Source organism: Acomys minous (genome assembly GCF_964271855.1).
Source record: "Acomys minous genome assembly, chromosome: 2".
Classification (NCBI taxonomy): Eukaryota; Metazoa; Chordata; class Mammalia; order Rodentia; family Muridae; genus Acomys; species Acomys minous.
Genome location: NC_140484.1, coordinates 58,311,713 through 58,338,260, shown reverse-complemented (window position 1 = coordinate 58,338,260; position 26,548 = coordinate 58,311,713). Strand labels below are relative to the sequence as shown.

Sequence of the window (26,548 nt, the reverse complement as noted above, 5' to 3'; positions counted from 1 at the left end):
AGAGAAGAGGAAAGCCAGGGATGGAGGCGCTATGGTGGGTGATGTGGTAGGAGCTGGCGTTGGGCACCTGGGGGCAATGTCCTGGCGTGGTTGTCCGTGGTTCAGGACAGGCTCCGAACTCTCAGTTATAGTCCTCGTCGTCAAACTTGGTGGTGAAGAAAGCCGCAGAGTCCTTGGCTAGCCGGGACAGATGCAAGGCGCCAGTCACCACCAGCGCCAGGAGCAGCAATGGGGGCACCAGCGTCCACATGGCAGCCAGGATGTTGTAGCACTTGGCTCGGGAGCCATACTGCCTCGCAGCCTCCAGGTCCCCAGCTACCTTCCGGTCTCGGGCCTGCAGGGCAGTGCCAGAGCCAAAATGTTAACGTGTTTCTTGGTTGTCTAGGGGACTCACAGACCATCCAGAGCAACTCTAGGATACAGGCTGGACCCCAAAGCTTGGTGGAGAGGTATGGCTCGAGGAGACATTCCCCTGGGCTAGGCCCACTACCTCCAGTCTCCAACATGGCACACAGTTTGGCCCTTGGCAGGGTCCTGAGTCATGGTGGCCCTAGCCTAAATAAAGACGATATAGGTATAGATGTACGCAGATTTAGATTCAGTAGCCACTCTGGGTCAGTAGCAGCCTCTGAGAGCCTCCTGTGGGAGAGGAGCCCTCTGGGAAACCAAGAACTCCATCCCACTCAAGAGCTATAGTGCTATTCCTCATCTGTGGGAATCTATAAGGACTTTGCCCTTTGGGGGAGATGATATAGTCAGGCCTTCCTTTCCTGTAAACAGTGTACATACTCCTTAATGGAGAGGCTCTCGTGGTCCCCAAACTTGGTGAGGTACTGTGGCTCTCCCTCCCCAGTCCTTCCCACAAGCCTTGGAGCCTACCTTGACAGAGTGGACCAGCGCCAGGAAACCAAGGCAACACAGATTCAGGTACAGCGTGCTGAAGACGGACCAGAGCAGATGGTCCCGTGGCGTAGGGCCCGGTGTTCCTATGGAGAGGGCCATGTGGGCTGCAGCATCGGCCTTGCGGGATGATGGGGCCCGAGGGTCCTCACGGGGATATGAAGTGTCCATGGGTTCCAGCGCCGTGTCTTCCTAGCTGAGGCTTGTGCTCTCTGAGCACCAGGCCGGCTTATAGCCCCACACTACCCTCCCTGGCCGGCCAGCTCCACTCGCTATATATAACACAAATTACAGCCTCAGCCTGCCAAGTAGGGTGGCCCGCCCTTGTGCCCCAGCATCCCCCACCCCTCTCAAAAGACCCCATCAAAGGCCACTGCGCCACATGGGTAGTAGCTGTAGACCACCCACCAGAGCCCCCCTCCAACCCCCTCCCCCTGCTGTCTTGACTCTGCACAGAAGGCTGCTCTAGGACACTAGCTGCAAACAGTAACATGGTGGACACAGGCTGAGGGGACATGAGGCTTCCTCAGTTTCAGCGAATAGCCAGAGCTCCCTCTCCAGGACCAGAGCTGCATATACCACAGCCCTCCCATCTCCAGAGCCCAGAATCCAGGCTTTGATCATGCCACCTGTTGAGGTGGACAGATGGGACACCTGGCAGAGATGAATGCTAAGGAGGAAGCGGCAGGCAGAAAGGAATGATGGAGGCTTCCCCCTTTCCGCTACAAACCAGAGAGCTCCTCCCCGCTCCCCAGGATGAGCAATCCTTCCAGCTCCTGGCCAGGTAGATCCTCTTCAGTCCCCTTAGCCCGTTAGTCCTGCCCCTCCCAATCCTTAAAATGTGAGTGGCATCTTGAGGGCTCAGATATGTGTGTGCACCAAGAACTCAATGCGTATCCAGCAGGAAGTCTGTAACTCCAGGCTCACGGGCCAAGGGCTCCCCTGGTAACGTCGTCGTCTCAGGTCAGACTTAGCAAAGACTAGATCCTCCACATCCCCACTGCCCAGCCTCCCTCCTGTGTTCAGCGTAAAAACCTTGGTTACTTCTGCTCATGCCCCGGTGAGATGAGTAAGCGGTGCTGGGCTGTCCAGGATAGTCTTGAGTACATGGAAGTAGACAGAGATCCCCGGACGTGTGACGTGGAGAGGCTGCAGACGGCAGGGAGGATGACAGGGACCTAGGGAGAGCATCTGGCTCTGAAGTGACATTCTCCAAGGTCCCTTGTCGTTTGGTGTCCTCCAGTCTGGGGACAGGAAAATGAATGGGTAATATTGGAGCCCAGGCCTACACCTCCCCCCTCCACCCCCACCAAGTGCCTGTGCATCAGTGCCCTGATGTTTGCCATCCTTGTCACCTTTGTCCTTATCAGCATTACTGCCACCATTATTCCTGCCAGTTCTATTAGCCTCAGAGAACTCTTTTTTTAAAAAAAACAACTTATTTTTATTGTTTTTAATTATGTATGTGGGGGTGGGGTGGCTTTGTACACATGAGTGCAGAGCTAGGGTTCCAGGTGAGCCACCCGATATGGGTGCTAGGAACCCACCTGGGTCCTCTGTACGAGCAGCATATGTTCTTAAACTGCTGGAGCAGCTGTCTGGCCCTCTTGACAGAAGGCAGACCTGCCTTTTATCCCGTCATTGTCTCTCCCACCACGAGATGAGCTAGATACGGTACAGGGAAGACACGTAGCAAAGTGCAGCGGCAGGGCTGACAAAGACTCAGAGCTGCATGACAACAGGTCGAGCAACTACTCAGAAAAAACAAGACCTCCCCAGACTAACCCAAGGACCACTGCCTATCCTCTGCTTCCTACCCTTTGCTTCGTTATAATAGCATCTTCATCTCATCAGAATTATAAAGTCTCCTGCTCCCATTATGCAAAGGAGGGAGGGGACTCTATTTGGGGGAGAGGGGGAAATCCTGACATCACAGGAATGTCCTGTCCTCTCCCCCAGCCCAGCCTTAACTTGTGACCAATCAATCCACTTCCTCATAAAAGTTGAGCCATTGTCCGGGAATGGTGCACGCCTCTAATCTCAGCACTCACAGGCAGAGCAGGGGGGTGGGGGATATCTGGGAGTTCCTGGCCAGCCTGGTCTACATGGTTCTAGACCAGCCAGAACCCCTGTCTATTAAAATAAATGAAACGAATTATCCAAAATCCCAGTGGCAAAACTATCCAGGAGCATGCTCCCAGCCAAAGTAAAGCTTTTTCCCAATGTCTTTCTGATTTCTGACAGTGCCAAGAACCTAGAAACACCTTTCACTCACCAGCAGCATGGCAGCTCCATAGCTGCACCACACTCTGACGCCTAGACCTTGACTTTATCATAGATGTTACACTTACACATCTGTCCAGCAGGACCATGTAAAAGGCACCTGGTTGTAAGTGTGCTGTGATACCTTTGCTATTACCCCAGTCTGGTCCCGCTCAGAGCCTACTCTCACCCTTGCTACCTAAAGCAATCAGGACCCACTCTCACCGACCCTGTCTGAAGGGAGGAAGGCCCATCCTCAACATTGAGGTTTCTGGCCTCCTGCACTGGGCAGATAGAACCCCAGTGAAGGTTCCTGAGCACTGGGGTCTATTTTAAGAATACATTGTGTCTAAAATTACTGGGCTTACAGGTGCCTCTAATTCCAGCAGTCTGGAGACAAAGTCAGGTGAATCTCTGAGTTAAGAGGCCGACGTGGTCTCTAGAGTTGAGTTACATGACAGCCAGGGATACACAGTGAAACCCTGTCTCGAAAAACCAATAAATATAATAACAACAACAATAAACTACTAGGCTCTGGGAGACTCTCAGGAAATGAGAACAATGCTAGCTATGAGAGATGGGTGGGTCCTGGTGCTTTGTTTGTTTGTTTTTTTGTTTTGTTTTTCCAGACAAGGTTTCTCTTGTAGTCCTGCCTGTCCTGGACTTGCTGGACTCACAGAGTTGTGTGCCAAACTCACAGAGATTGGCCTGCCTCTGCCTCCCGAGTGCTGGGACTAAAGGTGTGTGCCACCACATCAGGCTTGGGTCCTGGCATCTTTAGAAGCCGCTGGTGATGCTCTGGCCCTGTCCTATCCACCTCTAGCTCCATCTTCCACAACAGTGCTTTCTGTCCACTGAGCACTGCCCACTCTTCCATGGGCTGCTTGTACAGGCGTCCAGTAGCAGGTTGGCAAGGGAAAGCCCTCAGCTCTGGGTCTACTGCAGAAGCCAAATATCAGATGTGTGACCTCCTGACCAGAGACTGGGCAGGCCTTAAGATCTCAGGAGCAAATCTCTTAATCTGAGCAGTTGTCCCTCATGGTGGAGGAACTGCTGCCCTGAGTCCAAGAATGTTCCTAGCCGGGGAGTGTGACTTGTCTTCCCTAATGGCTATGTCTGAGCAGGCGAGCTCTCTTCCCACGTGGTTCACAATGCTCCAGAAGAGTCCTGAGGTCAGATTCTGTTTGACTCCCTCCTATGGACAGTCACCCTCTGTCTGGACTCACAAGCTGTGCTAAGTCTTTCTGCCAAACCAACACCCAACTCCTGTGGCACTTTCCTGCCTTGTAGCCGTGGGAAGGAAAGGTACCCCTTGCCCTGGAAGACTCTCACCAGCTGTGCAGCAAGAACCCCAACATAATTAATATTTTCTGAAGGCCTTTCTCCTTTCCAGACTGTAAACCTGCCATTTTCTAGGGATCTCACCAGAAAGTCCTTGTGCAACCGTAGAGGCCTCGGATTCTAGCTCACCAGAGTGTGGTCCCATCCAGAGGACACACAGAGTTGCTGTACACCCTCAGACACTGAAATGAGGACAGACGAGGGAAGAGTTCCATAGAACCTTTAAGCAATGAAATTATCACCACCCCCCAAGACAGGGGGGGAGCTCTCTGTGTATCCTTGACTGTCCTGGACTCGCTTTGTAGACCAGGCTGGCCTCGAACTCACAGCAATCCGCCTGCCTCTGCCTCCCAAGTGCTGAGATTAAAGGCGTGCGCCACCACCACCCGGCAAGCAATGAAATTCTAAATGCTTCGAAAATCCTACCTACGACCCTTAAAACACTTAGTGGTGACCCCCAACACCTACTCTTAAGTATGTTTTGTATCTTACCATGGGCACCTTTCTATTTTGGAAGAACTCCAAACTTCTCGCTGCTGACTTGTGAATTTCTTCTTGTGTCAAAATCACGTTAGGGTCTCTAAAAGAATGAAGGAACTCCCCAGACTTGCAAACCTCAGCATGGAGCTGGCCTCTTCCCGACAGCAGCAGTTCACACTTCCTATTAAGAAACCATACTTCCTATTTAAAAAAAAAAAAGGCTTTCCCCTTCCCGAAGCCACACAGTGCCTTCTCACTCGTACCTCTACCCTAGGACCCACTGTGCCACTTCTGGAATTTTGGATACATTCAAATCAATCATGGTGTTAGAAAAGCAAGGGGCTATGGGACAGGCCCAAATCCTGCAGACATAGGAAGTTCCATCTGACTCCAAGGTGTCAGGCTTGGGTAAGCAGAAAGGCATATCCAGTAGAAAGAACTCCTGGGATGCTTGGTGCATGTTAGTAGGGCACCAAGGCAGACAGTTCACCTCCCGGGGAGATGGAACATAGTAGCTGTGACCCCAGCAGAACTCCTGATCATTTGGTCCTCTCTACTGCTCAGAAACCACAGGAGGCATTCTTGAATCCCCACCCACTCTAGGTCTCAACATGCTGTGCTGTGTGTGCGGGGGGGGGGGGGGGGGGGACGGGACGGGGACGGGACGGGGGACGGGACGGGGGACGGGACGGGACAGGACAGGCAGCTGGGGGTGGGAGTGTGTGTGAGGAGGGAGGTACCAAACCCCACAGCAGTTCCCAACTCATGGTACCCAGGTCAGCCCAAGAAATCTGAAGTCATATCCAAGAGGCCACCATGGGACGAAGGCACCGCTAATCCTGCTTAAAGGCTTCTTTTCCCTTAAAGGACTCTGGGTGTCTCTTATTCCTGGACTAACACCTCCTTTGCTCAGGGTTCTGCACCCTTCCTGGGCACCCTTGGGGGCATGGTGTCAGAATTGGGTGGTACGCATATCCTCTTTGCCTAGAACAACCAAAAACCCACACAGGATGCTAGTCAGCTGTTGTTCATTTTGGGAGACCAGAACACACACACACTCTCTCTCACTCTCTCTCTCTCTCTCTCTCTCTCTCTCTCTCTCTCTCTCTCTCTCTCTCTCTCTCTCCTCAGACAGGAAGGATGCAAGGTAAGCTTGGTACAGACCCAGAGAACAGTCACAGCCAGACTTGCCACCATGTTTACTTTATTGAATCCACAGTGGACAGATGTGTGAGGGTAACATTTGCAAACGCGTAGGGTCAAGGCCTGAGGCCTCAGGCTAGGGAGAGGGCCAGATGTGGACAGCGGAGCACGGGGCAGGATTAGAATCCAGAGTGCGGTACCCTTTGTGAAAAGGCTTGAATGACTGCCACAGAGGTGGTGGAGACAATTATGATGCAGACAATGACCATCAGGACGCTGAAGATCAGGGAGCTGATGTTCAGGCACTTGGCAGTGGAGGCGTAGGCCTGGGCTCCAACCACATCGCCCACCATCTTCCTGTCCCTGGACTGAAGGAAACCAGATGGTAAGCGGTCCTGGTGCTGGCCAGCTGAGTGTCAGGTGCTCTGACTCAATTCCCTCACGTCCTCCCTCCTTGCCCACTGCCTCGCTCCCTCAGGCCAGGAACCCCTCCTTTTTCTTCCACACACAACAAAAAACTCAAACTGCACCGGAGGCCCCAGCACTGGCTGCACACCCCACTTTCCAGATAGCTCAGGGCCCCAGTGTAAAGAGTGAAGGGATGTTCCAGGAATGGGGTGGAGAAAGTCCGGCCCAGAATTCCCAGGCAGCCTCATCCTGTGACTATCAGAAAGTCTCCAGGATGGACAGACAGACAGACGCACGCACGCGCGCGCGCGCACACACACATACACAGAGGAAGGGTGCGCACAAATTTACTCTCTTACACAAAGTACCCCACACCTCGATGGCATCTGGGTAGACGGGGCGTCAGGCTCACACGCCCCTTCTTCTGCTCTCCCTCCCACCTCGGCCACACTCACCTTCACAGAGTAGGCATAGGCGATGAAACCCAGGCAGCAGAAGTTCATGAAGAGAGCGTTGAAGAGAGACCACACCACATGGTCGGGCACAGACACCTCTCTGGGCATGTTGATCACGGTGGTTCTCACGACAGCTGAGTTGTGGGGTTCCCCCAGCTCAGTCACCCCATACTCCTCTTTGATTGTCTCATAGCTTGGAGGAAGTCCGGCATTGGGGGTCAAGAAGGCTTGGGAGTTGTGGCTCATGGTAAAGACTCTAGAACAATCGCACCCGCACCGTCTGAAGGATGGCTGCTGCTACCCTGGCTCTGTAGGCCCGCCCTTTCTCTAAGCAGTTTCCTTTTCCTGTTGGTGGGTTTGTCTCCAGAAGGCCCTTACAGGAGGGAATTGGCTAGGTACTGAAGTAGGCGGCACTAAGGCCTTAAGGATCAAATTACTTCAGGGCTGGGTGACGGTTAAGATACAAAACCAAGCAAACTTCCTGGGGTCAAGACTTGTCCCAGGGCTAAAATTTGCTTCAAGGTCTCCAGCTCCTGCTTAGAATTGGAAGAACTGGAATTTCCCCCAAGTCTACAAGTCTCCCCATACCAGAATAATAGTTGCAGCGCCTCGCTGTCCCTGTTCAGAGCCACAGCCAGAACCAAACAACCCTTTCCTCTAGCACCCCCTGAACAGCCCTAAAGCCAGCCTCCCTGCAAAGGCCTCCGCTAAAGCAAGCCATGTCTTTCTCCCGCCCCCGCCTCCACCCCAAGCTAATCTATTGCATGTGGGGGCTGGGGAGAGCTGCAACTCAATGGGTTGTTTTTTGTTTTTTGTTTTTTGGCTGTCAGTAGGGGTGGGAGGAGCCTTCCAGTCCAGGGCCTGGATGCTCCTGGCTAGCTGAGGAAGGAAAATTCCAGTCATTTGGCTGCAGCCTGGGAGCTTATGGAAGACAGATGTTTTCCTGCCAGTTGTGAAACAGCCGCCACTAAAGCTTGGAGGAGACAGGCAGTGTAGGGAACTAACTCCGAAGCAGTGAGGGAGGGGGCTTGACTGCCAGAATCAAGGCGAGTTCATTTGCGGTGTAGGACACAACAAATCACCTGCCACTTTAACCTATTCAGTAACTTCGCATTTCCCACCCCCCACCCCCAACAAACTTCGTCCTCCAGGGCGGAGTGGATGAAGGAGATCAGTAAATGTAACTCCAGAGGCCCTGCTCACCTCTAGATTACAACCCTCACCATCAGCGCCTCAGACGCTGGAGCAGGGCACGTGTAGGTGATCCCAGCGCTTGGGAGACATAGGTCATCTTCAGCTACATAATGAGTTTGAGACCAGCCTGGGCTACATGAGATCTTGCCTCAAATAAATGAAGAAAAAGTAGTTAAAAGTGAAAAATGAACAAAGAGGGGAATTAACATTTCTTCCAGAAGATGCACAGTGACCAACAGGCTCCAGCACCATGTCTGTCTGCTTCCTGCCTCTAAACTGTAAACAAGCCTCCAATTAAATGTTTTCTTTCGTAAGAGTTGCCTTGGTCATGGTGTCTCTTCACAGCAATAAAACAGTCACTAAGACACTGATCTTTCCCAAATGCAACCCAAACTAGGCTAATTTAGCCAGGATCTCTCCCACCGTCACTAAGAAATTCAAAAGTCTCATGGTGAAATTTGACCTAACCTAGAAAAGTATCCAGATTGCTCTAACCATTAGGGAAAGTCCCATATCTGGGCTTTAGCACCATCCCTGAGCTGAGGAAGCTCACCCTCAGAATTCAGTTATAGCCAGGCCAGCTTCCACTGCATGGCCAGATGGGGAACTTTGAGGTCATATCAGGACACTTACAGGAAAGAGGGAGGACCCACTGGAACTATATGATTACCTTTTTATTAGAGATAACACCTCTACCGGTGAAGTAGTCATCTAGAAGAGATAAAAAGCCCAAAACTATGACAAACTGTGGAAGATAAAGTAGGTGGCTTCTGAAAATCCCCATCTCTTTGGAGCTGAAAGCATGGACAAATATATGAATCCTGGTTGTACATTTTGGAAGGCAAAGCCTCTCCAGCTAATGGACAAAAGCTAGACCAAGAGTCCCCAGTGCCATTCTGCACTTTTCCTGTACCCAAAGCCTTTTTGCAGAGCCCGTTTATTGTTACACAAAAGGCACCTTTAGCAAGGCAGTCCCCACACACCAAGACTTCTATCTGATCTAGAGGTTGTATCAAAGAACGATCATAGCAATTCTGGGCCATAGGAGACTTCCAGGTTTGCCAGGCATGTCTTAAGACCAGGTTATGAAAGGGCTCTGAGAGCCCTTCAAAAGAACAAGCCCATAAAAATCTCAGATAAGAATCACGGACAGAAAGCCACTTCAAAGCGTAGGTGTCATCACTCAGGAATTCATGCCAGATGGAGTGGCTCTGCTAAAATTCTGCCACATACCAGGCTCTCAGCAAACTTCAGAACTAGCCAGAAGCTTTACTGAACTTTTCATCCTACCGCCTCTGCCAGATCCCAACACCGAGGCTTCTCCACAGCACTCCTGTGTGTAGAGCAATGAGCCTCACCTTCAGTGCAGGACCACACCTATAAGATTCCACGCTTTCCCAGCCTGAGGCTGCATGATGATAGCAGTTTTATGGTGGCAGGACACAAGTTTTCAGGGTATGTGATAGTGTGACTGACAGAGGTCACAGAATCTGAGACACCTCCAGGTAATTAATTCCAAGTCAACCCCAAACGCAGGAACCCATTGTTCTAACTAAGCCTGTCCAGCTGGGGGCAGGAGTAGCTTAAATTTTACAGACTCAGCCATTGCTTTCCTCGTGACCTATGTACTTGAAGCAATCAAGAGAGAAAAGATGCCCCTGAGATGTTGGCCTTAATATCATCTTGACTCCAAAATAGGTGACTATCACACATTGCAAGACCCATTTTAAAAACAAGCCAGGAATATTCTGTTTGTTTGCTTTTTGTTTTTTGTTTTTTTTCAAGACAGGGTTTCTCTGTGTAGCCTTGGCTGTCCCAGACTCACTTTGTAGACCAGGCTGGCCTCGAACTCACAGAGATCTGCCTGCCTCTGCCTCCTGAGTGCTGGGAGGAAAGGCTGGGATTCATTATTTCAAGGTGAGATTGCCAGTCTTCAACCCAGTAGAGGTAAAAGAAGCATACCCACCCACCCACCCACCCACTCCCAGGGAAACTCAAGATGAGTAAACAGGAGCAACAAAGCAATGAGCAGGGGCCCCATACAGTATCACTGCCCACATTTCCTGTAAGGAAAATTGATTGCTGCTGAGTCTCCAGGATGTATGAGTTTTAAGATCTCTTAAAGGTTATTGTGAGAAACAGTGCTCTTCACTTCGTACCATGAGCACTGAAGCTGGGCATGGTGGCACACACCTTTAATTCCAGCACTTGGGAGACAGAAGCAAGCAGAGCTCTGTGAGTTCAAGGTCAACCTGATCTACCCACTGTGTTCCAGGACAACCAGGGCTGTAGACAGAGAATTGAAGACTCAGAGTAGTAAAGTGAAGCACTTTATCTTAAGACCTTGCAAGGCTAGTACATGACTCTAATGCATGACCTTTCCTTTCTTTCATGAGTGATCAAGAGAATATAATCTTATATATCATTAGGTCTTATCTTTCCCTCTCCCCAATATGTTTTTTCTCAACATAAAGCAGGAGGGGGTTGGGTCTTCTTTGCATTTTACATCCTGTTTTATTGATTGATTCATTTAATTTATATATAGATGCTGTCTATATATGAATATATGGACCTGCTTGGCCTTAAATTCACAGAGATTCGCTTGCCTCTGTCACCAGAGCTTAAAGTCATGCCCACCAGTCCCAGCTGCTAACTTGTTTATTTTATTTTGTTTACTTATTTTAATTTTCTTTTGGTTTTTCTTTTTTTTTAATTTAAGTATTTTTACTTAATTTCAATTTATATGCATTGGCATGAGGGTGTCAGATCTTGAAGTTATAGACAGTTGTGAGCTGCCATGTGGGTGCTGGGAATTGAACCCTGGTCCTTTGGAAGAACAGGCAGTGCTCTTAACCACTGAGCCATCTCTCCAGCCACCCCCCCCCCTTTTTTTTTTTTTGGTTTTTCAAGACAGAGTTTCTCTGTGTAGCCTTGGCTGTCCTGGACTCGCTTTGTAGACCAGGCTGGCCTCAAACTCACAGTGATCCACCTGCCTCTGCCTCCCAAGTGCTGAGATTAAAGGTCTGCGCCACCAACGCCCGGCTTATCTTTTTCTTAAATCCTAAGCAATTAAGCTTAATGTGAGACTATAGCTATCTAATCTTCAGCCCCATCAGAGACTTAACATTAGATAAGAGAGAAAAAAGGATAGAGGAAAGAAAATAAAAGAGAGAGAGATCCCTGAGCCTAATGTCCTATACCTTGTTCCTCCCCTCACCAAAACCATTTAACAACTTACAAAACCAACCTCCTTTTAATGACAAAAAGCATCCATCACCCATAGAACAACCAACACCACCCACCCCTTCTTGGGAGATGGGGCATCACTCTCTTAAAATTGTTTTCTGTTGTTGAGGGCATCATTTTTCTTTTGGGGGGTCCAAAAGTTGGGATATTAACCAGTCTTAAGGCTAGCTGTAACATTTGTTGTTCAGCCTCTGTGTGCTGTGAAAGTGCAGGGCTTAAATCAAATCCTGACTGGAACAGTCTATGATGCGAGAGGATCTAATTAGCCACTTTAAGTTGTTTTGGATGCAGATTTTTTTGAGAAAATAGCTACTGAGGCTGTCTGTGATTGGGTCAAGCAGGATGCTGGAACGAACATGTCTCAGCATCTCAAATCCTATCAGGGCCACTCCAATTTAGTGTCCGGTCCTTTTGTTTTGTACATATATGAACTTTCACAGATAATAGATATTCTTGCATAAACACATGTATGGAATGTGCAGTGTATACATTTATCTGAAGATGGTTCTCTGCTCTTTGTTTTAGCAAGTGAAAGGCATATGTCTTTCTTTATAAGCCGGTCTGCACTGTATAACCACACTGTAATACAATTTTTCATCTACGCTGTTGAAAGGATGCCATGATAAGTGTCCTGAGGAGTCTGTGGCCAACAAGATTCATTGGCTCTGCTGAGCTGAGGTCCTGGATGGAGACATTTTCATTTCTCAGAGCTGTTGTCATGTAGAGGGATCAGCAAATAGTTTACCTGTTTGTTTGTTTGTTTGTTTGTTTGTTTGTTTAATCTTGATTTTATTTTTGTCTGCAGCCAAGATCTTCGGGGGGTGGGGGAGTCTCCTTTGCTTCCCAGTCAAAATTGATTTTTATCAATTTGGAAGGAATCCACAGCCTCTCTTTTTCCTGTGGAAACATACAAAACCTCTCCTCAAGCATATTTCTTTCCCTCCATTTGGAAGTTAAGACATCCCTAATATATACAGGCTGATTTAGTTCAGCAGCTTTTTCCATAATCCAATGACTCTCAGCAGCTACAAGTTATTTTGCCCATTAGCACTTTAAAAATTTAATGTTAGCCGAGTGGTGGGGGTGCATGCCTCTAATCCCAGCACTTGGGAGGCAGAAGCAGGCGGATCTCTGTGAGTTCGAGGCCAGCCTGGTCTACAAAGTGAGTCCAGGACAGCCAGGGATACACAGAGAAACCCTGTCTTGAAAAAAATCAAAACAAAACAAAATATAACATTAATAAAGCACTATGTAATCTGTCTCTGGGAGTGTTTGTTACCCTTTGTGTTTGTTAAGCATCTCTAGGGAATTCAGGCCACTGCAAGTCCGCATGCCCCCATGGCCTCACCATCTGTGCTCAGCCACGGAGGCCCAGCCCAACCAGTGCAGACACTTCCAGCCTTTGAACTCCTCAGCCTGGCAGAGGAATGACTGATCCCAGACTTGGCAACTTCCATCACCCTCGCCGAGCCCAGGTTGTACTGAAGGTAGCGGGTAAGCCCATCTCATTTTTGATGGACACGGATAGAACTTTTTCTGTTCTAACCTCATGGTTAGTGGGTCCCACAATTCTCTTGCCAACTTCTGTCATCCAAGACCCACCACAATTTTTTTCACATTCTTTTCCGGTCATGCCTGACTGCCTGGTTCCACTGCTTGGCTGAAATACCCTCAGTTGCTTTGGGGCTACCCTCTCCCTGGCTTCCAGAAGCTCTGTTGACTACTATCTTCTCCTTTTCCTAGTGCCTCCCTGATCCCCACCCCTGCTTGCCCTGTTTCTATGCTACTGGAACCAGTTGACCTCAAAGTGTGGGATACCTCCACGGCAGTGACTGCTACCCACCATCATCAGCCAGTTCTCATCCACCTTAAGGACCAATCTTCCTTCCCCTCCACATCCCAGTTTCGCATCTCTGAAACCCACCACTGTGGCTTCAAGCCTCACGTCACCTGCCTTCTATCCTGGGGACTCCTAAATCCTACTGACTCACCTTGCCACACTCCCAGTCTCCCAGTGCCCTCCGGGGGGCCTACCGCTTAGTACAGGACCTCCGCCTCAATAACAAGGCAGTTATCCCCGCCCACCCTGTAGTTACTAATGCTTACACTCTCCTCTCTGGTGTTCCTCCCACTTTCCTGTCCTGGACCTAAAGGATGACTTCTTTACTGTCCCCCTACATCCTGCCTCATATTTTCTCTTTGCCTTCACCTGGGAGGACCCTGATGCCCAGACTGTGAGGCAGCTCACATGGACAGTTCTCCCTCAGGGCTTCCGGGTAGCCCCCCTCCCCCTCATTTCTTTGGCCAGCTTTGGCCTGGCATCTCTCCTTTTTAGACCTTAGCCCTAGCACACTTCTTTACTATGTGGATGATATTTTACTCTGCATCCCTTCCCTGTCTCTGTCTCAGAAAAAAAAAAAAAAAACACTGCCTCACACCTAAGCTGTCTCAGCTCCGTGAGTTGCCCTGTCTCTCCATCTGAAGCCCAGCTGTGCTCTCCTGATGCTGCTTATTTCAGGCTTGACTCAGCCCAGGTCTAAGACCCGCACCCCTGGACCCAGGTGCAGTCTCTGAACACAAGTTCAGCAGGTGGCAGACATACCATTTTCTTCACCTGCAATCCTTAAACCCTGCCCCTCCCCATAGTCTGTGCGCAACTTCCTCTGGGCTCATCCCCTGAGGCTGCTGAACTCACCCAGCAGCTCCTGTTCCTTAACAAACCTGCCCTTTTTATACTTTTAATCTGGCTCGGATGACTTAATTTTTTGGCGGAGATAACATACCACACTCTACCCACTGCTGATAGTCACTGTTCTACCCCAGCAGTCAGCTTCCCAATTTCAGCAGAGCTTCTTCTTTTTCTCCTCCTCTTCCTCCTTCTTGTCTTCCTCCTCCATCTTCTTGGGGTTTTTTTCCAATTTTTAAAAGACTTATTTATTTATTATTATTTATACAGTGTTCTGTCTAGACATACACCTGCAAGGCCGAAAGGGCATCAGATCTTATTATAGATGGTTGTGAGCCACCATGTGGTTGCTGGGAATTGAAACTCAGGACCTCTGGAGGAACAGTCAGTGCCCTCAACCTCTGAGCCATCTCTCCAGCCCCCCCCCCCTTTTTTTTCCATTTTAAATTTTATGTGGATTGGTGATTTGCCTTCATGTTTGTCTATGTGAGGGTGTTGGATCTTGGAGTTATAGACTGTTGTGAGCTTACTATGTGGAGCTGGAATTTGAACACAGGTCCTCTGGAAAATTAGTCAGTGCTCTTAACCTCTGAGCCATTGCTTCAGCCCCATTTTAATGGATTCTAAGAGCCCACAAGTTGGGCACCATTTGTAGCCACAGGCTTTTCCACCTGTACCCCAGTTGCTGAAATAACAACTCTGAGACTTTATTGCTTATGAATAAATACCTAGGCCACAGCTTTGGCTTGTTCCCTGACTAGCTCATAACTTATTTTACCCATTTATTCTAGTCTATGTGAGCCACATGGCTGCTTACCTCTCCTCACTTTGATGCATCCGTCTTCCTCAGATTCTGAGGTGAATCTCCCATACTGCTCTCTCCTGCTGGAACGTCCACCTCCTGTCTCCTGCCTCAGTTAATAGGCCGTCTGCCATCCTGCTTTTCCATTGGCAGGCGATGCTTCCACACAGCACACAAGAGATTCTCTCTACAAGCCAGGCACTATCAGACTGTAGAACCCAGGGGAGCCAAAGGGAAGAATAGTGTGTCTAGAAAAAAAGGGGTTACCTCTGATGCTTTTCCTGTTTCAATAGGGAGTGGCTCTATCTACCCAGTGAAGGTGGCCACTAGAAACCCAGTGTTTTAATAACGATTGACAGGGGACTCAGTGAGCGAGCTAAAAGAACTGGAGTGAAGGGGCCGGGCGTGGTGGCGCACGCCTTTAATCCCAGCACTCGGGAGGCAGAGGCAGGCGGATTGATGTGAGTTCGAGGCCAGCCTGGTCTACAAAGCGAGTCTAGGACAGCCAAGGCTACACAGAGAAACCCTGTCTTGAAAAAACAAAAACAAAAGAAAGGAAAAAAAGAAAAGAAAAGAAAAAGAGAATGGGACTGGAGCCTGAGCAGGTCTTCAGTAGGTCAAGCCTCAGGATGAGTATGGACAGAGTCACCTGTGATGGAGGGGCTTTAGCAGCAGTGGAGATGTTGGACAGATTGCATTTTTATTTACTCAGAGTGAAAAGAACTTGTTTGGAAATAATAAAGTGGTGTGTGTGTGTGTGTGTGTGTGTGTGTGTGTGTGTGTGTGTGTGTCGGGGGTGATTGTGTGTCAGGGCAAGCATGTGCCATGGCCTCCCACTGAGGTCAGAGGACAACCTCTGGTGTCAGCCCTCATTTTTCTACTTTGAGACAGCATGTTTCTTGTTTGATGCTATGCTGTGTACCCCAGGATAGCCCAGTCCATGACCTTGCAAGAAATTCTCCTATGTCCTCTGCCCCACCCCCTCCATTCTCACCATAGGAGTGCTGAGATTACAGACACATGCTTCTCCATCCGGGTTTTACATGGTGGCCTAGTTTCATCTTGGTTGCTGTGACAAAGCACCCTGACCAGAAGCAACTTAGGGTGGCAAGGATTTATTTGGCTTAAATTCCAGGTTACAGTACATCATTGGGCAGAAGCCAAAGTGAGAACGCAAGTTCTTACTCCATACCGGCAGACAAGAACACGCAAGGTGGCGCATGGTGACGCACGCCTTTAATCCCAGCACTCGGGAGGCAGAGGCAGGCGGATCGATGTGAGTTCGAGGCCAGCCTGGTCTACAAAGCGAGTCTAGGACAGCCAAGGCTAACACAGAGAAACCCTGTCTCGAAAAACCAAAAAAAAAAAAAAAAAAAGAACACGCAGAGACAAGTGCACCCAGTCTGCCTTCCTGGTTGCTTGGTTGCTTGCTAGCTTCCTTTGTTCTTATATAACTTAGGATGCAGTTGGGGTGTTGCACACAGTGAGTTAGGTTTTTCTACGTCAATTAATAGCCAAGGCAATCCTCCACAGATCAACCTAATATGGATTATTTCTCATCAAGACCGTTCCTGGGGTCTGGAGAGATGACCCAGTGGTTAAGAGCACTTGCAGCTCTTGCAGAGGACTAGGGCTCCATCTTCAGCACCCACATGGTGGCTCACAACCATCTGTAACTCCACTTCAAAAGGATCCAGCACCTTCTTCTGGCCTCTGTGGACAGCAGGCAAACCTGTGGTATTAATTCTTTTATGCAGGTAAACACTCAGACACCTAAAATAAAAATAAATGCATAACTCTCGTTCCATAGGATTCTATGTTGTGTCAAGCGAATAGTTAATAACCAATCAAGGTGCATGGATCCAGGAAGCTGGACTCAGCTTGCATGGCAAGGGCTTTCGCCTGCTGAGCCATCTCTCTGGCCCCTCCCACATCTATCTTTTTACTTGGGTGCTGAGAATTTGAACTCGTGTCTTCACAATTATGCAGCAAGTGCTCTTATCCACTAAGCCGTTTTCCCCAGCCTTGCAGTACAGCATCCTGAAAGATTTTCATAACGCTCAAAGGATTTGCCTGGAAAGGCACAGGTAAGAGTGTCTAAAATCTTGAGTTTATAGATTTATTTATTTGAAGTTGGCTCTTGATTTTTGTTTTTGTTTTTGTTTTTTTGAGACAGGGTTTCTCTGTGTAGTCCTGGCTGTCCTGGACTCACTCTGTAGACCAGGCTAGCCTCGAACTCACAGTGATCCACCTGCCTCTGCCTCTGCCTCTGCCTCTGCCTCTGCCTCTGCCTCTGCCTCTGCCTCTGCCTCTGCCTCTGCCTCTCGAGTTCTGGGATTACAGGTATGCGTCACCACGCCCAGCCTTCTTTTTTTTTTTACAAAAAGACTTATTTTCATCCTATTTATTTGTGCATATCTGTGTGAGTATACACACTCGTGTGTGAATGGGTGTGTGCACAGGTGCCAGAAGACAGCAGTGGGATCCTCCTCCATCACTCTGCCTGTTCCTCTCTCTTGACTGTGGAGCTTGAGTCTCAGCTAGGCTAGAGCCAGAAAGCCACAGTCATCTTCCTGCCTAAAGCTCCTCCCAACGGTGCTGAGGTTACAGGCATCTGTAAGGGATGCACAGCTCATTAAATGGGTGCTGCGATCCACACTGTGGCCTCATGATTGTACAACAAGCACTCTTAACTGATGGACTGTGCAGTGCGTGCTGTCCTTTTGAAAAATAAATGCTAAGTTTTCCATTGGTTTGCAGCTTCTGAGGGCTCTCTTGCCTTTTACTTTGAATGCTGGTTGGAAAATTGGATTTTATTCCATTGGGTGAGTACATTGCACAGTTGGTGGAGCACTCAGTAAGATCTGAAAACCTTTTCAGGTTGGTTAAAGATGTTCATCTGTTGTTGTTGTTGTTGTTTTAACAAAATCTCAATCGTTTGATTTTTTTAATTTTTTTTTTTTTTTACCAATAAAGCATTGGGAGCCAGATGCTAGAGTGGAAACCTGCTAGCTCAGAGAGGCAGAGCAAGCAGCCAGCTGACCCTCCTCCTCAGCTGATGTCCTGAGCAGAAAAGCTCTTGAATTAAAGGTGTGCGCTAGAGCTGAGCCACACCACAATTAGAAACAGGTTTTTCCATTAAACGACACGGTCTCAGGGTTCACAGTGTGATCAAATGTGAATGATCACATCTGAATGAAGTTCCGTCTCTGAAACAGTTCATGATGACACATCTGGGCAATGACTGATAAATATTTCTACAGTATTATTAAGTATTTTGATTGTTAAAAAAAAAAACCTTCCCTGGCCAGGTGTGGTGGCGCACCCTTTAATCCCAGCACTTGAGAGGCAGAGACAAGCAGATCGCCCTGAGTTCAAGGCCAGCCTGGTATACAAAGCGAGTCCAGGACAGCCAAGGCTACACAGAGAAACCCTGTCTCAAAAAAATAAATCTGAGTAAATAAATAAAGTCAAATCGGTAGCCCCAAACGAACTTTCTCTCTGTTGTAGTCAGTTGAGACTCTGTGGAGTCACTGCTAGGGACTTAAAAGGATCCTCTTCCGCCCTTTATTTTCCCTCTACCACCTGCTGTCTGAGGAGGTAGATCTTGCTGACTGTGTGAATGTCCTGCAGTACCAAGGAGACCTTTCCCCATCTAGTGATGGGGCCCCGGGGCCCCCACGGCCTTTCTGAATGAACACACAGGTGACGTAGGGGAGTTGTAGGGTTCCTTTACAGGGGTCTCACTGTGCTCTTGATCCTGGCTGATCTTTGGAGGCCCTTTAGGTCCCTGTATCCTCACTGGCTGTGGCTTATATACCTTGTTTGTTGAACACCCAGACGGACGGTTTTACTGGTCATAAGGAGGAAGTAATAAATTTTAGTTTTAACTTTCATGTAACGGACAAAGCTCAGATTAAAAACACAAATTTTCAAACAAGTTCTGGTTTTGATATTACTCAATTCCACATGTACTTCAACTTCTAAGAAATTTAGCAGGAGAGACAATTTTTATGTCGCCAAGAACAAATTAATATCTTCTAGAACCCCATTACTTTAAAACTGGGAACAAGATTTTTAGTTTTAGGCCAGTGCCCTGAATTTTAGTCTTGGGAATTTGGGAGGTGGGTTGAGACAGGGTTTCTCTGTGTAGCCTTGACTATCCTGGACTTACTTTGTAGACCAGGCTGGCCTCAAACTCACAGCGATCTGCCTGCCTCTACCTCTGTCTGTACTGGGAATAAAGGCATGTGCCACCACCTCCTGGCCTATGATATATAATTTTTTATTTTTTTTAAAGTTGTATTTATTTATTATGTATACAGTGTTATGCCTGCATGTAATGCCTACATACCAGAAGAGGGCACCAAATCTCATTACAGATGGTTGTGAGCCACCATGTGGTTGCTGGGAATTGAACTCAGGAGCTTTGGAATAGCAGCCTGGGCTTTTAACCTCTGAGCCATCTCTCCAGCCCAATATATATATATTTTAAAGTTTCAATAAGGGGAAATTGGGAGGGAGGGAAGAATGGGAGGATAAAAGGGATGGGATAACCATTGAGATGTAACAAGAATAAATTAATAAAGGAGGAAAAAAATAAAAATAAAGTTTCATTGTCTACAAACTTTTTGTGGCAGGCTTCAGCTTTCAAGTTTTGTCCTCATCTTTCCTTTTTCATCTTTGGAAAGGAAAAAAACATCTGGTTATTTTAACTTAGGACAAATCTTCTTTTGTCACCCCAAAATTCATCTTATCAATCAGGCATGGTAGCACATGCACACCTTTAATCCCAGATATCAGGAGGCAGAGTCAGGCAGATCGCTGTGAGTTCAAGGCAGGCCTGGTCTACAAAGTGAGTCCAGAACAGCCAGGACTGTTACATAGAGAAACCCTGTCTCAAAAAACCTAAAATAAAATTTTAAAAATCCATCTTATCACGAGACAGAGCAACATAATTAGCAAATTTACAATTTACTAAAAGAGTTGGATCTATGTCACATCCATGATATAATGTCATGGCTAAAGGAACTCATTTCATACTAAACACCCTGCTGGGTGCCTAATAACCATTTGTCTTGACTCAGTTTCAGAAGGTAAGTTCCCAGGACCCCTGACACCTAGACACATGAAACCATGACCATCCGCTCTGGCATGCTCTTTGGCTTCTGTAACCCCCTTATGCAGATATCCAAGGACTATTTTGAGATTTCCCTGGCTGCCTAATCATGGCAGAGCAGAACAGCTCTTTGGTTTCCTGTAACTTGCTTGGGCAAGGACTTTTGTGGTTTTGCTTTTAGAAGTCCTTCCCTTACCTTCCTCTGGGCAGCATATCTCTCTCTCTCTCTCTCTCTCTCTGATTTGGATAAACACTGTGGCCCTTGATAAATTTGGCTAATTATAATTTGAATTGAATCTGAGGGTCTTTCCCCTCCATACCAATGTATACCCTAATTACCCGTCCAAATGTTGTTAAAGTGTAAATCTTGTCTGTCATAAGTTATAGGCAGGCTTTATTGCTGCTTGGGCTTTTTGTTTTTGTTTTTTAAGGTACTTCTATGTTTTTCCCTCCTTGGTCCCCCAAGAATCTGTTACACTCCAGCAAGAGATGGCCACAATAATTAAGTTTCCAATGACTTTGAATGGTGACTTAGTGAGAAAGGCAGGCGGGACCATGTAAAGTGTCAAAAAATTCATTTTTAAAAAAGATTTATTATGTACACGGTGTTCTACCTGCATGTACACCATAAGAAGGCACCAGATCTCATTATAGATGGTTGTGAGCCACTATGTGGTTGCTGGGAATTGAACTCAGGACCTTTGAAAGAGCAAGCTGTGCTCTTAACCTCTGAGCCATCTCTCCAGCCCCCGTCAAAAATTCTTATACGATAACTCGGCAATTCTGACTTAGAATGCAAAAACTGCTCCCCTGAAGAACTGGGGTACAAAAAACGGTGGCTTTTCCCCTAGAAGACCAAAGGATAAGAAAAGAGAAAGACATAGTGTTCAGTCGTGCCACAGGGACAGGAGACTTGCCACTGGAACCCGTGACGGCAGACTGGAGCATTGTGTTCAGGATAGGAGAGATACATGGGAAAGGGACATGTACCTGGGTGACACTAAGGTCTTCATGAGCCACCTCAGGAAGGGAAAACATGCCTTCGGAGAGAAAGAGGGATGCTTTTACTTGCTCCTTGAGTTACCTAATGTGAAAGTCCCAAGCAAGTGTGTGAGAGTGTGTGTACATGGACAAGGAGAAGGAGCAGTTGGAAAGAGTTCTGCCTTGTTGGGAGGAGGAAAACTGAGGAGAGGAAGATGTCCAGGTGGAGAGGAAGAAGCAGAATTGCCAGGTGGAGAGGTGGCTGGAAGTAGACGCATTGGAATGTGCCCAAAGGCAGAGTCACCATGAATGTCACACTGGGCTGTGAGAGGGATGGGTAATAGAACCCAGTAAGGCACAAATGGCATCACTGTCACAGGTGAGCCTCTGAAGATCCAATGGAGATCCGTTATTGAGACTGCATCCAGGAAGTGAGTCAGGGGGATAGAGAGTAGGCTCCATTGATGTCCACCTAAGGCACATCTCTAGAAGGCAGTGGGTACCACCTCCTGATGCTTTCAGTGGCGAGATGTGGTCTCAGGGCACTGATGTGCCTGAGAAGTGCCTTAGATGGGAGCATCTCCTCAAAGGAAGGGCTCTCTCAGCTCACAGAAGTAATGCCCAATTTCATGCTAGAGCCAGATTAGTCCTATTGGGCATCCCTCCTCTAAGGGATACTCAGAAATCCAAATTACCACATAGCAATTGTGAGGGAGAAAGTGCAACCACGGTCACCCATAGTTCTCTCAGATTAGGAAGTCTGATGGGTATGAGGCGGATGGACTTGGCAGGCACGAATGTTGTCAGTCACATGCTCTGTTCCCTCTTCCTCCAGAGAGCAGCAGCAAATACCAGAGCATGAAAGGTGAGTGGGAGGCAAAAGGCAAGAATGAAAGAAAGCATCCTCAGTGCCTGTGGATCCGCCTGGATAAACCACCGCTGCCAGCCCTAGGTTGGTTCACCAACTGTTATGAAAGTATCCCATTGTCCCTCCGAGAATTTACCTACTGTGTCTTTTTATAATTTTTGAAGTACATTTTTTTCTCTTTAAAAAAAATACTTACTTTTGAAGATTTTATTTTTTAATTTTAAAATATTATCTTATTTCACAGAAATGGGTGTCCTGCCTGCACGTAGTCTATGTGCCATACATATACCTGGTTCAGAGAGGCCAGAAAGGGGATGTCAGATCTCATGGAAGTGAAATTACAAACCCAGCCATGTGGATACTGGGACTTCCATGTCCTGTGGAAGAGTAGCCAGTACATTTAACCTTATAGCATCTCTCTAGATCTAAAGATTGTTTTTATTTTTAAGTGTGTGTGTGTGTGTGTGTGTGTGTGTGTGTGTGTGTGTGTGTGTGCAGTACCCAAGGATGCCAGAAGAGTGCATCAGATCCTTTGGAGCTGGATTTGCTGATTGTTCTGAGCTGCCTGACAGGGTACTGGAAAGCAAACTCAGACCCTCTGCAAGAACACTAAGTGCTCTTAACTGCCAAGCCACCTCTCCAGCCATCCCCAGCATCTTTTCATTATTAAATCTTTTAAATCTAGATTCTAGTCTGGCAAATACCTCAATCCTTGTGTCTTTGGCTCCTCATTCTCAGCACATGCTCCAACCCAAACAAAGGTGGTGCCATTGCCTGAGAAGGTCCAGTCAGTAGAAAGGCAGCTCGTGGGGGAGCTCTGCCTCCTCTCGCCTGGTCTGGGGGCTCTGCTGTCCTCCACAGCATGTTTAATTACCTAAAGATTTTAATCTGTTTCTCTTAGACTTCTGATGGCCTACTTCACAGCTTTTATGTAGACAGATTTCCCAGAAGGTAACATTAAATGCTAGCCTAGTCATCTCTTTCATTGGAAATGCCAATGGTTAAGAAAAATTAAGTGTTAATGGTGTTGAAAAGTTTAAAACATGGGGCTGGAGAGATGGCTTAGTGGGTAAGAGCACTGTCTTGCTCTTCCAGAGGTCCTGAGTTCAATTCCCAGCAACCACATGGTGGCTCACAACCATCTCTAAGGTGATCTGATGCCCTCTTTTGTCATGCAGATGTACATGCAGATAGAGCACTCATACATAAAGCAAACAAATAAATAAATATTTTAAAAAAGAAGAAAGAAAGAAAGAAAAGAAAAGTTTGAACCAGACTGCTACAAACCTCAGCACCTTCACATCTCCTAGAGGTAGAAATGATCAAGGAGGCAGAAGAAAGTTCCCAGACAAGGCTTTTATGAGGGGCTTTTACTTCAGAGGAAAAGAGGAAGCAGCTTGGAGGTTTGGGAGGATGAAGGAGAGGGTAGGGCTCAGCTACTTCCTACCTCGTAAGTACGTTGAGGAGGCAAAGAGGTGACACGGAGCGCACTGCAATGGCTGACATTGGTTCTCTGGTTGGCTACATCTAGAATCAGCTACAACCCATCTGCACACACCTGAAAGGAAGAGAGGGGCTTTTTGTTTGTTTTTGTTTTATGTTTTGCTTTGTTTTTTTTCAAGACAGGATTTCTCTACGTTATCGTGACTGTCCCGGACTCGCTTTGTAGACCCGGCTGGCCTTGAACTCACAGTGATCTGCCTGCCTCTGTCTCCCTAGTGCTGGGATTAAAGGTCTGCGCCACCACAGCCGGGCTGGGTTTTTTTGTTGTTGTTGTTGTTGAATTGTTTGAGGTCAGAAGACCCACCCTAAATCTGGGCCACACCTTCTGGTGGCAGCTCACATAAAGGACTTGGAAGAAGAAAGCTTTTTGCCTGCTTGTCCCCACTCTCTCTGGCAAGTTCATCTCTCCCTGAGGCATTCCTTTGCTGTTGGAACCTACTTCTTCAGGATTCCAGAAGCTCTCTAGGACCTCCCTGGGACTCTAGCATCAAACTGAGACAGCTGACACTTTCAGTCTTGTGGACAACTACAGAATCCTTGGCCTATTGTTGGACAGCTCGGAGCACAGTCTGTAAGTCATTCTAATAAATCCCCCTTTTTAAACCACGTGCAGCTGTTTTGGCCAGGGTTTTAGGTATAGTTTTCTCTGGGGAAATCCAGTCTTTTGTTGTTGTTGTTGTTGTTTGAGACAGGGTGTCTCTGTGTAGCCTTGGCTGTCCTGGACTCACTGTGTAGACCAGGCTGGCCTGGAACTCACAGCGATCCGCCTGCCTCTGCCTCCCAAGTGCTGGGATTAAAGGCGTGCGCCACGACCGCCCGTCCAGGAAATCTAGTCTTATGGGCCTTTGTTTTTCTTTCAACTTCAGCTTCTAGAGTACAGAATCATGGGCGAGTCATGAGCGCTCAGCCCTGTCTGTACAGCAGGGAGATGTCAGAGTCGCTGACAGCTGTGCCCCATTATCTGTCATAACAAACGGAGGATGGTCACAACGAATGTACAAAAATGTCAACTGTCAAAGGAAACCACAGGGTGATCCTGTTATTCCCTTCCTCTTACTGTTAACGTATGCACCTGGGGTTATTGATGTTATTTCTTCTCCCCAGTGGAGAGCAAGCTGCTGCTCAGCCCTTCAAACTCCGACCTCTGGGGATTGGGATAGCTTGGGAAGGCCTAGGAGTGGCTCTCTCCCTGCACACACCCTGAATGGTAACTTGAAACCATTATTTGTTGTTATTCCCCAGTCTCTAGAAACACACCAGTTTACAAACAGAAGGAAGCAGTTTTCCGAGAAACAGACCCCACTGGGGAAAAGGCGGGCCCACTGTACAACAGCCTGCAAAATTCTCAGTGCGGGTCACATTTCTCTTTCCTTCTTTACTCACAACTCTCAGAGCCTCAAAAAGCCAAGAGATGGCTAAGGAGCCCCGAGAGGTGATTGTACTGGGGGGGCCCCACATCTCAACTTCTGCAACCACCACCACAATCAACATGCCTGTTGAGATCGCCAAGCCTGACTATGTGGTGTGGTCCCTCTTCAACGCTCTCTTCTTGAACTTCTGCTGCCTGGGTTTCATCGCCTATGCCTACTCTGTGAAGGTGAGTGCACATGAGCCTCAAGCCTGGTGGGTGTGTGTGGTGGTGGTGGTGGTGGTGGTGGTGGTGGTGGTGGGGCATCCTGTGCCTGTGCGTGAGAGTATATATGCGTTATCTACCTCTGTGTGTGTGTGTGTTGGAGAAATACCTGCGGAGGTGCCTGGGGATCCCTGGGTCCGGCTTTCTCCGTCATATCTTAGAGCCTATAGGAATTCTCCTGGAATGTCCCTTAGCTCTGACGATTAAGACTCCAAGCTGGGTGGGAAGTGCACAAGGGTCATAGGAAACTGTGGAGCCAAGTGGCCAGTGCTGGGTCTTTCTGGGTAGTCGTGGGTGTGTGAAAGCGGAGGCAGGTCCTTTGGCCTGCAAAGTAGAGAGAGTTGCAGGGGGCTGGGATGGTGATGGGGGAGCTGAGTCAGAACACTTGTCTGTCACTTGACCAGTTCCAGGACCACTGACCATCTTGTTTCCTTCAGTCTAGAGACAGGAAGATGGCAGGCGATATGACCGGGGCCGAGACCTTCGCCTCCACCTCCAAGTGCCTGAACATCAGTGCCGTGGTCCTCAGCATCCTTACGGCCCTTGTCGTCATCATTATTTACGCCGCCAAGTGATAGCCGTCTTTCAGCATCCTCACAAGTAGATGACACATTCCGGGGCCTTCTAGTCTTGCTTTGTGTGCCACTGTCTACTGCTGCCCCAAACCCTGGTCTTCGTCCTGACCCTTGACCACAGACATATGTAAATGCTACATCTGTCCACAGTGGATTCAATAAAGTGCACGTGCTTTGACTCTGTTCCTGTACTGACTAATCCTGTACTGAGTTCACCATGCATCTTCCCAGTCTGAGGCTGTCAGGGTGACCTCAACTCGGCAGGTTTCTCGCTACCTGCAATGGGCAGGAGTTCACCAGAATTCTTGGTGTGCGGGAGGGGTTATGAGCTCTGCCTACTTGCGGCTTCATGTCCCCATAGGGCCCAGAAATGATACAAAACAAATGACCCAAGGAGTGTCCAGTCCACTGATGTGCTACCCGTTGAGGTTCCTGCCCTCTTTCTAGCCAGACAAATCACATCCCAGGGCTCTGTGAGGACCTCTGAGTTGGGGCTCTGAGCTCCTGGGCTGAGCCCAGATATAACATACTGGGTTCTGCCTGGGAGCCCGTCTTTTCTTTACCCTTCCGGTTTCTAGTGTTTATTTCAGATGCTTGGGAGTGCGGTTTGGGATGAGGGCCACACAGTACCCTTGTTACTTGCTTTGGTGAGCAGCAGGCAACAAACCCAAAGGAAGTCATGCCAACTTCTGGGGAGTCTAGACACCACCCTGGCTCCCCCTAACCTTGCTTTGCAGGAGCATCCTTGTGCCGGAGGGCCTCCCGTCCTCCCTTGGCAGATCCTGCCACAGACTAGACCCAGTGTGGTGGTGGCCACGTCCACACTTGGAGTTCCCAGGGCATCAGTGCTGGCTTGGGATGTCTGGTTTTCCCCCCTCAGTGGCGCCTTCGAAAGTGTACTTGCTTCTGGTCCCCGAGGTCAATCTCTCAGAGTCCATCCAGCCTTTCTCCC

General features: G+C 48.3%; 3 protein-coding genes across 5 annotated transcripts in view; 1 reads left to right on the top strand and 2 right to left on the bottom strand.

Moving 5' to 3' along the window:
- The window catches only part of IFITM5 (interferon induced transmembrane protein 5), a 5,714-nt gene extending 105 nt beyond the window's left edge, over window positions 1–5,609 (bottom strand). The window contains exons 1-3 of the mRNA XM_084772097.1: window positions 4,996–5,609; window positions 880–2,144; window positions 1–334 (exon numbers count right to left, since the gene is read on the bottom strand). The exon at window positions 1–334 is cut by the window's left edge and continues 105 nt beyond it. Coding sequence (XP_084628223.1) covers window positions 122–334; window positions 880–1,071 — 405 coding nt within the window. The 5' untranslated portion in view covers window positions 1,072–2,144; window positions 4,996–5,609 and the 3' untranslated portion in view covers window positions 1–121. The remainder of the gene's footprint in view (window positions 335–879; window positions 2,145–4,995) is intronic.
- PGGHG (protein-glucosylgalactosylhydroxylysine glucosidase) overlaps window positions 1–25,779 on the top strand; it is a 34,301-nt gene extending 8,522 nt beyond the window's left edge. For all 3 annotated transcript variants that reach the window (XM_084772085.1, XM_084772084.1, XM_084772086.1), the window contains 3 exons: window positions 23,508–23,959; window positions 24,781–24,985; window positions 25,459–25,779. The gene's annotated coding sequence lies outside the window, so the exon portion shown is untranslated. The remainder of the gene's footprint in view (window positions 1–23,507; window positions 23,960–24,780; window positions 24,986–25,458) is intronic.
- LOC311592110 (interferon-induced transmembrane protein 2) lies at window positions 6,171–7,678 on the bottom strand. The gene is made up of 2 exons (XM_084772093.1): window positions 6,990–7,678; window positions 6,171–6,494 (listed from the first exon to the last, which is right to left on the bottom strand). Exons 1-2 carry the CDS (start codon window positions 7,233–7,235, stop codon window positions 6,306–6,308), a joined length of 435 nt encoding a protein of 144 aa, XP_084628219.1. The 5' UTR covers window positions 7,236–7,678; the 3' UTR covers window positions 6,171–6,305.
- Window positions 25,780–26,548: the final 769 nt, after the last annotated feature.